The sequence below is a fragment of the Pteropus vampyrus genome, unplaced genomic scaffold, assembly GCF_000151845.1.
Source record: "Pteropus vampyrus isolate Shadow unplaced genomic scaffold, Pvam_2.0 Scaffold167, whole genome shotgun sequence".
NCBI lineage: Eukaryota > Metazoa > Chordata > Mammalia > Chiroptera > Pteropodidae > Pteropus > Pteropus vampyrus.
Genome location: NW_011888948.1, coordinates 240,224 through 252,796, shown reverse-complemented (window position 1 = coordinate 252,796; position 12,573 = coordinate 240,224). Strand labels below are relative to the sequence as shown.

General features: G+C 35.0%; 1 protein-coding gene across 2 annotated transcripts in view; it reads right to left on the bottom strand.

The window, feature by feature from the left end:
- Positions 1–12,573, bottom strand: part of FNDC3A (fibronectin type III domain containing 3A) — a 196,842-nt gene that overhangs the window by 76,132 nt on the left and 108,137 nt on the right. The window contains exons 1-2 of one of the 2 annotated variants that reach the window (XM_011370297.2): positions 7,646–7,788; positions 3,736–3,812 (exon numbers count right to left, since the gene is read on the bottom strand). In XM_011370297.2, the coding sequence (XP_011368599.1) occupies positions 3,736–3,812; positions 7,646–7,652 (84 nt within the window). In that variant the 5' untranslated portion in view covers positions 7,653–7,788. Of the gene's footprint in view, positions 1–3,735; positions 3,813–7,645; positions 7,789–12,573 lie in introns of those variants that run through there. The other variant, XM_011370296.2, reaches the window with a different exon arrangement.

Genomic DNA, 12,573 nt, shown 5'->3' with positions numbered 1-12,573 from the left:
TTTTTTTTGTTTGTTTGTTTTTCCCCCCAAAAAGATTATTTAGAGGTCTCTCCTCAGCTTGTTGCTATGGTGTTTTTCTTTTGATTTCCAGTAGGTGGTGTCCAAGCCTCTTTGATCCCTGCTTTGTGATATTTTTCTCATAAATATTCATCATAATCGCTACCTTCAGTCTCAGTTCCTGTCAATGTTAGCCACAATTTTAGTAGTGTTTGCTCAAATTCCCTTGGGGCTCCACGGTGTTTGGTCTTGGAAGATGTGGGGCAGAGGGCGCACTGTGGGTTGGTGGGTGGGGGTTTCTGCCAGTGTCCATGTCTCAGCCTCGTGCTTAGCAACCACAGCTGCTAAGACTCAGCTGTTGCCCCTCTAGCAGTTAGTCCTCTCTCAGCTTTCTGCCCTGACTCCTGGGCTCCACTGCAGGGAGCTCACAGATTTTTCAGGCAGTACTGCTCTGGAACTGGCCGCAATTTCTGCCCCTCCCCCTCCTCCTGCAGGGAGTTCTGGCTCCAAGATGCATCTTCTTTGTTCCTCTCAGTCTATCCCCTAGCTCTCCCAGTTCTGACCTCAGGTAGCTTTTATGAGCAGATTACTCACTCAGACATGCTTATGTGCAGGTTAGGTTTTATTTGTTGAGTTTTAGATGTTCAGCTTATCGTTATTTCAAGGGGAGAGATCTGGGGACATCTCTCATCCGCCATGCTTCTGATGTCATTCCTCTGCAATGCTCTTAATGACTACAAGTTAGTATTATTTGCTAGTAAACTAAGTTCCTTCTACTCCTGTGACCTTTGCATGATGTCATCAATTGCTTTATGTTTGCGTTTTACAGTTTTTGTTTGTTTCCTCATTTGTTACCTTAGTTCAATTGGCAAGTATTTCTGCCTCTATGTGTTATGTCAATGTCTCACAAAATTCTTTCTTATTTGTTAAATTATAATAATAAAGCTCATTAAGGTAATGTCTAAATTATGTTTTTAATTAGAAAAAGGGCTAAAGGGAAATAAACTAAATGTTTACAGAAAGTAGCTCTGGGTTACAACATTCGATGTAATTTTTTCTTTACCCTTTTATATATTTTCCAAGTTCTCTACATAATAATGACCTCAAAAATAGTTTAAAATATACAATTGTATTTGTTCTTTATCGGTAAATATTTTTTCCATTTCTTTGTTTGAAAAGTTAATATTCCTTTATATTTAAACTTCTGGTGAACAATTTTATTTTGTTTCATGCATATCATTTTAATTAGCTTTAGGTCTTCCTATCATATTAAACAGTATCACATATAGTATAATGGTGAATAAAAATTTTTTAAAATAATAATTTTTAAAAATGATTCATTTTTGTGATCCAATAAAAGTTATGTCCATAACTAAAAAATTAAGTTTCACTATTCCCATTATGTTGAGTAGAATGCTAAAGTATCAAAACAGAATTATGTAAGGTCTTACATGTCAAGAAATCCAGACTTCATTGAGTGAACAAGCCAATTAAAGGCTCTTTATGAGCACAGAAGTGAGCAGATCAAAAAAGATTATAGGAAGAATACAGGAAGATTATTTTAGTGTTTTTTTGGCCTAAAGATACAGAACCTTAACTTGGATAATGATTTGATTGGTTTATAAGTATTTATTAAACTCCTACTATATGACAAGCAATATACTCAGCACTGAGGAAATAAAGATGAGTATGAGTCCTGTATTATCTGGTCCTGTTACCTCTTTGACCTCATTACTTACTATTTTTCTGCCTTGAGGACTCAGTCTAGCCACAGTGGCCTCCTTGCCATTTGTTCCCAGGCATGTTCTCATCTCAGGCCATTTGAACAGGCTGTTTCTGTTCCCAGAATCCTCTTCCTCCAAATAAATGCATGGCTAACCTTCAAGATTTGGTTTAAATGTCACCTTTCCAAAAAGGCCTATTCTGACCACCCTATTTCAAAATGTAACCAGCTCTATTCCACTTCCCCCCAATTACTCACCACCTAATACATTATGTAATTTATACATTTATTATATTTTTTGTTTGCTTTTCCCCACAAAAATGTAAACTACAGAGGGACAGAGGTTTTTGCCTGTTTTATTCATGGATATATCCCAAGCACCTAAAAAAGTGGTATATATGAGCACTGTGCTCATATACTGTTCAATATGGGAATTGTAAGAATTCATAATCTTCTCAGGAAAAGATAATTTATTAACAGTGTGATACAGTCACTGAAATAGAAATCTATACAATGTGCCATGAGAACCCAAAAGAGGAGGAAGCTGGAAAGGTTCAAGGAAAGCTGCTACTGGGAGGTCATGACTGAGTGAAATGAGAAGGGCAGGAATATGCCATAAAAATAAAAGGTACTGTTAGTTGAGAGAACAGCAGGATACCCTATAATTGCATTGAAAAAATCTGTCTTAATCACCTTTATGATACTAGCACCCAATACAGAGCTGTCTGTTGATATTAACTGTCAATACTGTTTGTTGAACTGAACTATGCTAGAGAGGAAAAACTAGGTATGGTGTTATGTAAGTAGAGGAAGGTCTGAGAAGAAGCAACCAGAGAAACAAAGAATCAGGACAGCATTATGTCAAGGAAATCTGGGGTAACTCATATCAATGGTGTCAAATGTTCAGAGGTCAAAAAGGATCAGTCTGGAAAAAAGGCCTTTGGGGTTGGTACACTATCAGGGAACAGATTTAGTAGGGTAATATAGGCAGAATGCACAGTCCAATAAATTAAAGAGTCAGTGTGTTAAACAAAAGTAGAGATAGTGGGCAGAATGTTTTTCTGAAAAGCTTACAAAGTACTTTCAAATATGTTATCATCTCATCTTACAATGAGAACGCTAAGACTCAAAAAAGTTAATTTGTCCAAGGCCATGCAGCCAGCAAGGGTTTGAAATAAGATATAAATCCAGGTTTTCTGACTAATTTTCATACTACTTCTATTCTCAGAATGGGTAGTGAATCCACCATAATATCCCACCAATATCCTGGCATGATTTAGGAGGAAGTGAGAGCAGGCTTGAAAAAAATTTCAAGTATAAATTTATTGTTAGGAAAAGAAACTGGGTATTTCCAAAAGGATTTGAGGCAATAAGTACAGACTACACAGAATTTCAGTAGCAGAAGATATTGAACACCTACAGAACTTACAGTTTAATTCAGTTTGCCTGTGGAAATAAGTAAGCTATACTTTATTTTTTAAGTCAGAGCTTCCCAACTGGTATGCAGGAAAGGGTTACAGGTAAGTAGCAATATCTGATCTCTTTAGACCTTAGGGTTGTTTGTCTATAGGTCTCAATTCTCTTTTATTTACCACAATGTGCCATACAATTATTATGGATGTCTGAGAGCCACTGTATGAATATGGCTGGAAGTATTATCTTGGGTTACTTCTAAGCAAATCATTAATTTAAAAAAAATGTTAGTGCAGGCACTTAAACCTTAAGATATTATTTACATTATTCACATATTCAGGGAGATAAAACTATGGAGTTCTCTATTATAATTCAACACCTCAAAACAAGGCCAAATGATGAATGCTGCCAATTCCTCATTTGTTTCCTCATTTTCGAATATACTAAATGTATTTAAATAGTTGAAATGGATTTACCAAAGACATATTAAACTGGGTACGCTTTGGCTCTTAAACTGTATTTTTTATCGAAATTAAGATAAACAGTAAATATTATGATCACTATTATAAAGGTATAAAAACAAAACTAATATAAAAACATACCTGTGGGGCATATCCAGGAGGCACGTAAATAGGAGGCACAGAACCATTTGGAGACATCATTGGAACCTGAGCAGGACCTGAATGGGCCACAGAAATGACGTATTAATCCAGGATTACTTAGTAAGCTAAGGTTGCAAACAATTTAATTTACACTTGAATACTCATCTAAACACTCAAACTAATAGGGACTGTATTACTATGAAAAAAAAAATTAGATGATTCATCTGTTATAAAACATAAAAGTTTATTTTACAAAGTGCACTGATTACTCTTTACCTGCAATTGTGTTTCTCAAACCTGTCTGGTGATCATAATAATCACCTGGGGAGCTTTTTAAAATACACAGATTTCCAGGCTCTCCTGAAGATCCTTATTTAGTATGCTTATAGTAAGTGGGGGTCTTGAATCAGTATATTTACTTTACAAATATCCCAGGTGGTTCTTATTATTGTGCAGGGTTAGAAACTGACCTAGAGAAAAATAAAATCAAACTTTGCATATAAAATCAATGAAAGATACGAAAAGTAAATTTTTGAAAAGCAACAGTAAAAATCAGAAAAAGTCAAGAGGGAAAAGCAATATAGAAGAATATAGTTAGAAATTTGAAACTTGCTTTGTTAGGATTAAATGCTTCCTTATGTAATGTGTAAGTCATGTCTGTGGGAGCCTGAAAACAAAGTTAAGAGGAATACCATACATGTATATTTAGGCACAGAAAATTTTTTTGTTTCTTATACTGAAAAGTTCTTAAAAAAAAAAAAAAGAAAATTCAGCTTTTTATTCTACATTTCCCTTCATTTTATAGTGTTACCCTTTCTGAACAACTTCTCTAAATATTCTCTTGTTTACTTTCTTAACCTTTCTGAGATAAAACAGGTACTTTTGGAAGATTTTTTTTTTCTTTCTAGGAAGTGAAATCTTACTTGCTTTATGTAACTTAAAAAGAAAAATCTCACCTTCAGATTTTTTTTTTTAACTTTAGACTGTACTGTCTCTGGAATTAGTTTTCAATAACTTGAAACGAAACCTCAGAACCTTACTCATTTCTAATGAAATAAAGTTACCCAACAGTCTGATGAAGAATGTAATGGGGAAAAGAGTTCCTTTTATATGTAGACTTCAACCTGCAGGACATATAGGGATCTCAGTTATAAAAGAAATGAAGAAGGAAAAGCTTAATCATAGGACAGAAAAGAAACAAATTTCACTGGTAACATTACACGTATTTCAGAAAAACAGAATAAAGAGCAGGGAAGTTACTGGAAAATTCAGATTAAAGCCACTCTCTTTGTAGGGAAGGGGAAGGGATGACAACCAAACAACAAAGTGGTGGTGATGGGTAGGGAAAGGGATGTTGAGAGGTAGGGAAGGAAAGAGAAAAGAGAATGTAGGAAAAAGGGCCCACAAGGGGAATACTAAACAGTGTTAAGGGGGGAAAGAGTAGAGGAAATAAGAAGGGAAGGGTAAAGGGTAAAGGCAAGAGGGGTGAGAAGAAGGGGCAAAGAAGGAGAGGTAATAAATAGTAGAGGGTAAGGAAGAAGAGTGTGAAGAGGGCTGGAAGGGAGAGAAGGGGAGGGGAAAGAATGGGTGGGAGAATGGGAAGAGAAGGAGCAGGGAAGGAAGGAAGTAGGGAAAAAATTCAAGTGGTTAAGAGGAAGGAGTGAACGTGTATGTGGGCAGCGGGGCACAGACAACCAAATTACGCTATGTAATATATTATTGTAAAAATAACTTCTCAACAAAATACTCTTCCCATCCAAAATAAGCCCACCAAATACATGAAATTGTTCAGATTATCTTACAACAGGTAATTATATATCTAGCTAATAGTGACTTACTGTGTGCAAGGCCCTTTATGCATTTTTTTCTCCTCTTACTCATTCTATTAGGAAAATATTATTATTACTCCCATTTTCCTGATGTGAAAATTGAGGCAGAAAGGTTAAGCTTACCTAAAACCAGGCAATTTCATTTCTAAGTATATATCTGTACTATATGCTACTACATATTTAGTAAACATTGAAATACTATGCATTATTGGCAACTGATGTAATTTGAGACTTAAGAATGCTCTGATGCTTCTATGGAAAATTAAGGCCTCATTATCTTTACAGTCTTGAAAAATAAAGAAAAAGAAATAACAAAAATTCCTTAAAGACAACATGCCAAACAATTTACTAAATAAAACTTGTGAAGTGCTTTATATATCTTTAGGCAATAAAGGTTTCATCCAAAACTCACTTCCATATGCTGGACTCAAAAAAAATGAGAACAGTTTGATACTAATGCTGGCCTACTTCGATTAGCTAATTTACATAAAAATATAGTAAATTAGTTTTCTGAATTCTAATATGTGAAATTTAGCTGAGAATCAAAAAGAAAATTCCTTGAAAATCTTGTTGTAATCTTAATAAAGAAGTTTAACATTTATAGAGCTTCTACTATATGTGCCAGTGACTATAGTTCATCAAGGCATCAGTATGTTTTGTTTTTTTTTTTTGCTTTATAGCCATTAGAATAAAAAAGTTACTGCTGATTACATTTAAACTTGTAAAATGACATAATTGTTTTGGTTTGCCCTTCTTTTACCAAAAATATGAATAAATAAATACCGTATAGTTATAATTCAAACCATTTTATACCTTGAAAGCTGCCAAATAGTTTATAATTTAGTAGCACAAAATTCTGCTTTATCCTTTAATTATATTTAAGTATGATACTGAAAACAGAAAACGAACCCAACCTAAAATAAACCAGCAGTAAATGCATTTTAGTTTCAGTCCAAGAATAATGATTAACTTATTTCCTTAGGAAGTAATCATTTCACTGCACTAAGTAAATTTTCTTATCCTGAGGCAGAAATGGTACATGGTTAGATTTTTAAAAAAAGACAATTCATGAATCCCATATTTAATATCTAAAATATTGGTGTGAAGTAATATTCAATACAAAACACATAAAACTACCATTGTATCAACACAGTAAATACAAGTATTGATGTTTGGAACTATAATATTTATAGTACTATTTCTGTTGCTATTCTTGTCTATAGTAGCAAAACTCTAAAACTTTACATACTTAATGCTGCAAATGACTACCTCCTTAGTCTCAACAATACTTTTAATTTAAGAAGTACTAAAAGATTAACTACAACCCTTAATTAAAAACAATGAAGATTTTGTTCCAGCCAAGAAGCTAAACCCGTTATAGATTGTATCATTATATGCACATCTGCACAAGAATAGCTATATCTGAACAATTGTAGATACACCTAGCAACTTAAGTCTACAAGATTTGAGCAAAATCTGCCCAGAGTCACAGAGCTATTCTTTATTTTTTAATGGCATATTTCCGATTCCAAAATATTGCAGAAGAGGAAACAACTCTCTTCAATTGTCTTAAGAAATTGAGAAGCCCCTCACCTCAATTCTTGAAAAGTGTCATCAATGACTTAATAAAGATGATATTCCATCTAGTATAAATTACATTCTATTTTTTATTAGCATACATTAACATTTAAGAGTTTTTAAAAAACAAAACTACAAATTTTTCTGAGTTTAAATTCTGAAAATGCAACGGGCTGTTGGCATGCTACACGTTCCCTGTATAAGCAAGCTTTCACAATGGCTTCCCAATTATCTGATGCCAATTTTCAGATTTTAGTTGTAAAAATAAAAAACCTAGTAAAATAAAAATTCTGGAAAGAAACAGTTTGTGGAATATAAAATCAGTTCAACTCTAGAGTTTGATCTTTTTATAACTACATGGCAACAATTTAAAATATTTTTATAGCGATAGATTTGGCATCTATTGAAAACACACGCACGCACACACACAGCATGACTTTAGCTTAATACAATGCCTTCTGTGTTTAAAATAAAAGTAGAATGTTCAAAAACAGCAATCTTACCACTCATTTTGTTTTTACAGTGGCAGCAGAGAACAAGAAAATCCAACAAGGAAACAGCGTAGTACACGTTAACAGCTTTAATTGGAGAACGGCTGGGTATTTTTTTTTTTTTTTGCAAAGCTGTGAGAGGAAAAGATCCTTTGACCGAGTCACATGATGCCCATCACGTGACCTGCAGTGACCCGCGGAAAGGGAAGAGGAGAAAAAGCAAATGTCCTGCTGACAGCGTTTGAATATAGTAAATGATTAAAGGATTTTCACTGCCACTGCCTTGAATCTCACCATCTTTCAGACTTCCTTAAGAATCAACTCAAAGCTCATCAAAATATGCATACAAAAGTATATATGCGATGTAAAACAATTCTCTTTGTTTACACTTTCCTCTAATAACATCACAGGCACAATCTTCCAATTCAAATTTTATTATCCAGCCTGCTACTTTTCATTTAGAAAAGTTTAGGATACATATAACATTAATTTGGAAGATCTGCTCTGACACATCCTTGTGTAATTTGATCCACTCTCCATACTCAACCCTTAAGGAATGCTCACAAAGAACTGACTAAAAATATAAGCTTGATTCAACGTGTTCCTCAAATGTGGGGTTTATATGTTAGGCTGGCACTTAACCTCTCAAGCCAATAAAGGCTGCCACTTTTACTGTTGGTTTTACTTTTTCTGGATTTGTTTTTTTTTTTTTTGGCGGGAGGGAGGTGGGTATCTATCTATCTATCTATCTTTTTAACGATTTAACTTGGACATTAATATAGATACTTGGTAGATGGCATTCTTACCCATGGAGACCAGGAATGACATCAAAGATTACAAGAGAGAGGAAGACTGTAAAAAGTTTTGAAGGTCTTTTCATTATTTTATTGTGCTATGTAAGTTAAGGAAATTTATTAATAGTTAACACAAATATACAGGTAATGATAATGACTGTGATTTGTAACAAGTTACACAATGGAAAGAAAATGGATTTTGGTATCAAAATAATATAGGGAGGAGGCGAGAGAATTAAAATGTTAATCAAGCCACAATCAGAGACTGCACTATGCTGATCAGCCCTGCAGCCAGGCCAAGAGGACACCTTCAGAACAAAGGAATATTTCTGCTGGGATGCTAACAACTCATTCCCCACCCCTGAGAAGGAGAAACAGAACCAAACCAACAGTCATTCCCTATAGCTAAAACCGTGGGGAACCAATGGATTAAAGCTGGGAATTGCCAGCAGGCTTTTTGCTCTACATATTCTTACCTTTTCAGGCTACAAATTCTTCTTCCTCACTGTATGTCCATATCAAAGGAAATGGGTTAACAAAGTCTTTTAAACTATAACTCACAGGAACTAAAGAACGATATATAAACTGAATTCCCTGAACTCTCACTGTCTCTCCCAGTTACTTTTCTGTCTCTCTCACTGTCCTTGTCTCTACTGTCCCTGTCCCTCTGAGTCCCGCTCAGTGCCTTCACTCAGTCTCTCACTTTCCCTTTCAGTGCCTTTACTGTCTCTGTCTCTCTCTCTGTCTCTGAGAGGAGACAACACTCTGTCTGTGGAGTGTTGCCCCTTTTGTGATAAACTTTCTTTTTGACTCTAACTTTGGAGTGTGCTGAATTCCTTCCACACACTCTGCCAAAGGACCCTCTTCTCTCGGTGCAGAGTTCAGTCTCCCCGCCACCCCCTACTCGGGGAAATTTGTCCTGTCCTGCAACAAAAAGATGTAAGTTTTAATAACAGCTTCGATATTTATTAGCAAGGCAATTTATTGCTCTTTGAATCTGTTTTCCTTCTGTAAAAGGTTAAAATAATCAACTTTGTAGAATTGTTGTAAGAATCAAAATAGATAAATTTAAAGTACCAATTATACTGGTTGGCACCATTCAATAAATGATAGTTAATATTGTAAGTATGTTCACTATGTTTTTAAAAATAAAAATTATATAGTGCACGCTATGTGCCAGGGACCATCTGGAGTGTTTTACATGAGTTAACTCACTTAATCCTCACAATAACTGAAGTAGGCCTCATCAGTTAAAGAATCTGAAGGAGAATGCAGTTAAGTAATTTGCCAAGGGCACACAATGAGGCAAAGCCAGAATTATCTAACAATAAGGCTATATTTAAAAAAAAAAAAAAAAGTAAACCATGTTAAAGAGCCAGTCTCCCAAAAAAGTGGAAAAGAACTGACAAGGGGTAACTTGATTTCAATAAATACATGGCAGATACCCCAAAGGAGATAAAACACTAAAAGATCGTTCTCACATGTGGGGACGGGTTAACTGTTAACTTCTGAGTTCCTACTACAAGGCAAGGCTGGCCTGAAATGCAAGACTCAACAATAACAGAATGTTAACAGAATCTGCTGGTAACTGTTGGACTCAGCCTCTCTGTAACTCCTATGCCTCTGATCTTCAATCTCTAAACAAAGCAAGCCCTTGCAGCCCACGTCCTCATTTTGGATCATATTCTCACATAGCCATGTTTCCATTTCTTGACTCTTTAACTGATGATCTTCTCAATTCTTTCCATTGTGCTCACTAAAACTTTCCCCTCTATTATAAATTCCCTTATGTCCATCTAAACCTTTTCACAGAACATCTGTTCATGTGTTTCCCTTTAAATGAAACCTGGCTCTCCTCTAGGAGAGTTTCTAGCAGCCCCTGGGAGCAGAGGCTTTCCATTGTCTCCTGAGGCAGTCTCTTGATACCCTAAGGCTGCTTCCCATTGCCACTGTTGTTACCGTTTCATGCTAAAGTTTCTTTTTTGAGATCATATCATATGAGTATGCCACCCTCTACCCCTTTCTCACTGCTGGCACGCTCAGTCCTCATTTACCGAGAACTTTGGCGTCATGTTCACAGTTCCTTTTTTCTCTATCTGCACTTTTCTGCATCAGCATTATGACGTTAATGTCTCAAAAACCTAGACTTAAACTTTCTTGAATTCTTCTCTTCCATTCTGTTTTTAGTAACCTGTGTTCAAAGACACATCCTGAAACTTATCACTTAGAATTTCACTATCTCACCTTTGAAATCTTAAAACTTTCATGTTGCAGTCTCTGGCCATCGTATCTTTCATCTCTCCAGTTTTTTCTTATACCACATGTGTTTTTCCTCATAATAATCTCCCCTTTCTCCTGATCCAATGTTGCCTTTAGAGACTGATTTCCTCCCCCTTCCATGTCTTCCTTTTACTTCTCCCCTGAAAATGTGCAATTTTAATCAATCAGATAATTACCATCTCTTCTCTTAGATCTGAACTGCAGAAATCAAATAGTACTCAGACTGGCATGTTTATAAATTTAGTTATTTCCAACTTTAACTCAGCTGTCAACACTGCTCAGGAATCTTTCAGAAATTTATCTCTAGTTTCTAGAGTGATTATCAGAGATCCTCACCACTCTTGAAGGCCCCCACCTGCCAATCTGACCTCAACCACGTCTCAGCATTAAACTGAATCCTTGCAATGTTATTTTCGGAAGAATCATTGTTCCTTCACTAAGTCAAAGCTATCTCTCCACTTCTACTCTTGATTTGATCTCCACTTCCTCCTTCACTGGGTTTGCTTTATTGGTTATTTCTGTCCTGTTCAGTATATTCAAGTGTCTTCAACATTCTTATAATAAGACTTAGCTCTTTACCCTTACTATACTCAACTATCCTCACAGTTGTCACCAAGTTCTAATGTCCAGGAGTTGTGACATTATCCATACTTTCAAGGATCTTTCAGTTACAATAAAGAAAATATAAGATAGATGTATTTTTATGTGTCCTAAAGACTTTATTAATTCAAGAATATACATTAGTCAATCACCTTTCCTAATAAATATTAGTCAATCACCTTTCCTAATAGATATAAATATTAAGTGAGAGGATGCATTAAGAACATTACAATTATAGGAATGCATTATGCAGTGATGAGCATATTTTTCATTTTCTCTTTTTCACTGATTATATGACAATATTAGCAAACTTAAAATGCACCTGATTTTTATTTTCACAACACTGTATCAAATATTTGCAGAGGGCTCTCTTATACTAATAGCATGACATGTCATACCAATTGTTTGGACTTCTTGGTAACATTTTAACACATTAACTATTAGTATTCCTGAACTACTGATTTTCAGGTAGGCTTGCCAACACAAGCATTAGCACTATACTTGGATGACATTGTTTATCAGTACTCACTGGGCAATGATCTAAGTGTTTTACAGATCAATCAATCTGCATAATATCCTTATGAAGTTGAATAACTATTATTTCCATTTTACGAGTGAGGAAGCTAAGATACAAAGAGGTTAAGTAACTTGGCAAAGTCTCACAGCTAGTAAGCTGTCAATAGAATTGAGTGGTCTAGCTTCAAAATCCATCCTCTTCACTATTTACATTATGCTGCTTCTGTTCTTCAGGATATATTACAAATTGTAAAATGAATGAGAAAACTGCAGCACAATAATACCAAAATTCACTTGACAATAAAGCATAAATTGAAAAGCACTGAATATTTGGATGGAAGACCTCACATTAATACAGCCCAAATATCTGGTAGTTATAATGATAACAAAGGAAAATGTACCTAAATGTATCTCACTGAAACTGTTGGGAAGAAAGATTCTAAAAGTTTCTTAAGTGAGGAATATCATATGAAAACCAGTCAGTGAATCACTTAATAGCCAAACATGTTCTAAAAGATAATTTAAAGATTTAAGAGATATAAATAGCACCAAATATAAAAACTAACCCCTCCGACCCAAACAAAATAGGTAACAAATTGAAGAAAAGGGGAAGTTAAAACAGGGAAAAAATAATATAAATAAGGAGAGAGGCTGGTCTTATGCCCTTTCTAGAGTTGGGCCATAAAACCTCTCTAGTTTGTATAAACTAAAACGTGATTAGAATATGACACTGAGCTGAAATGTGATTGA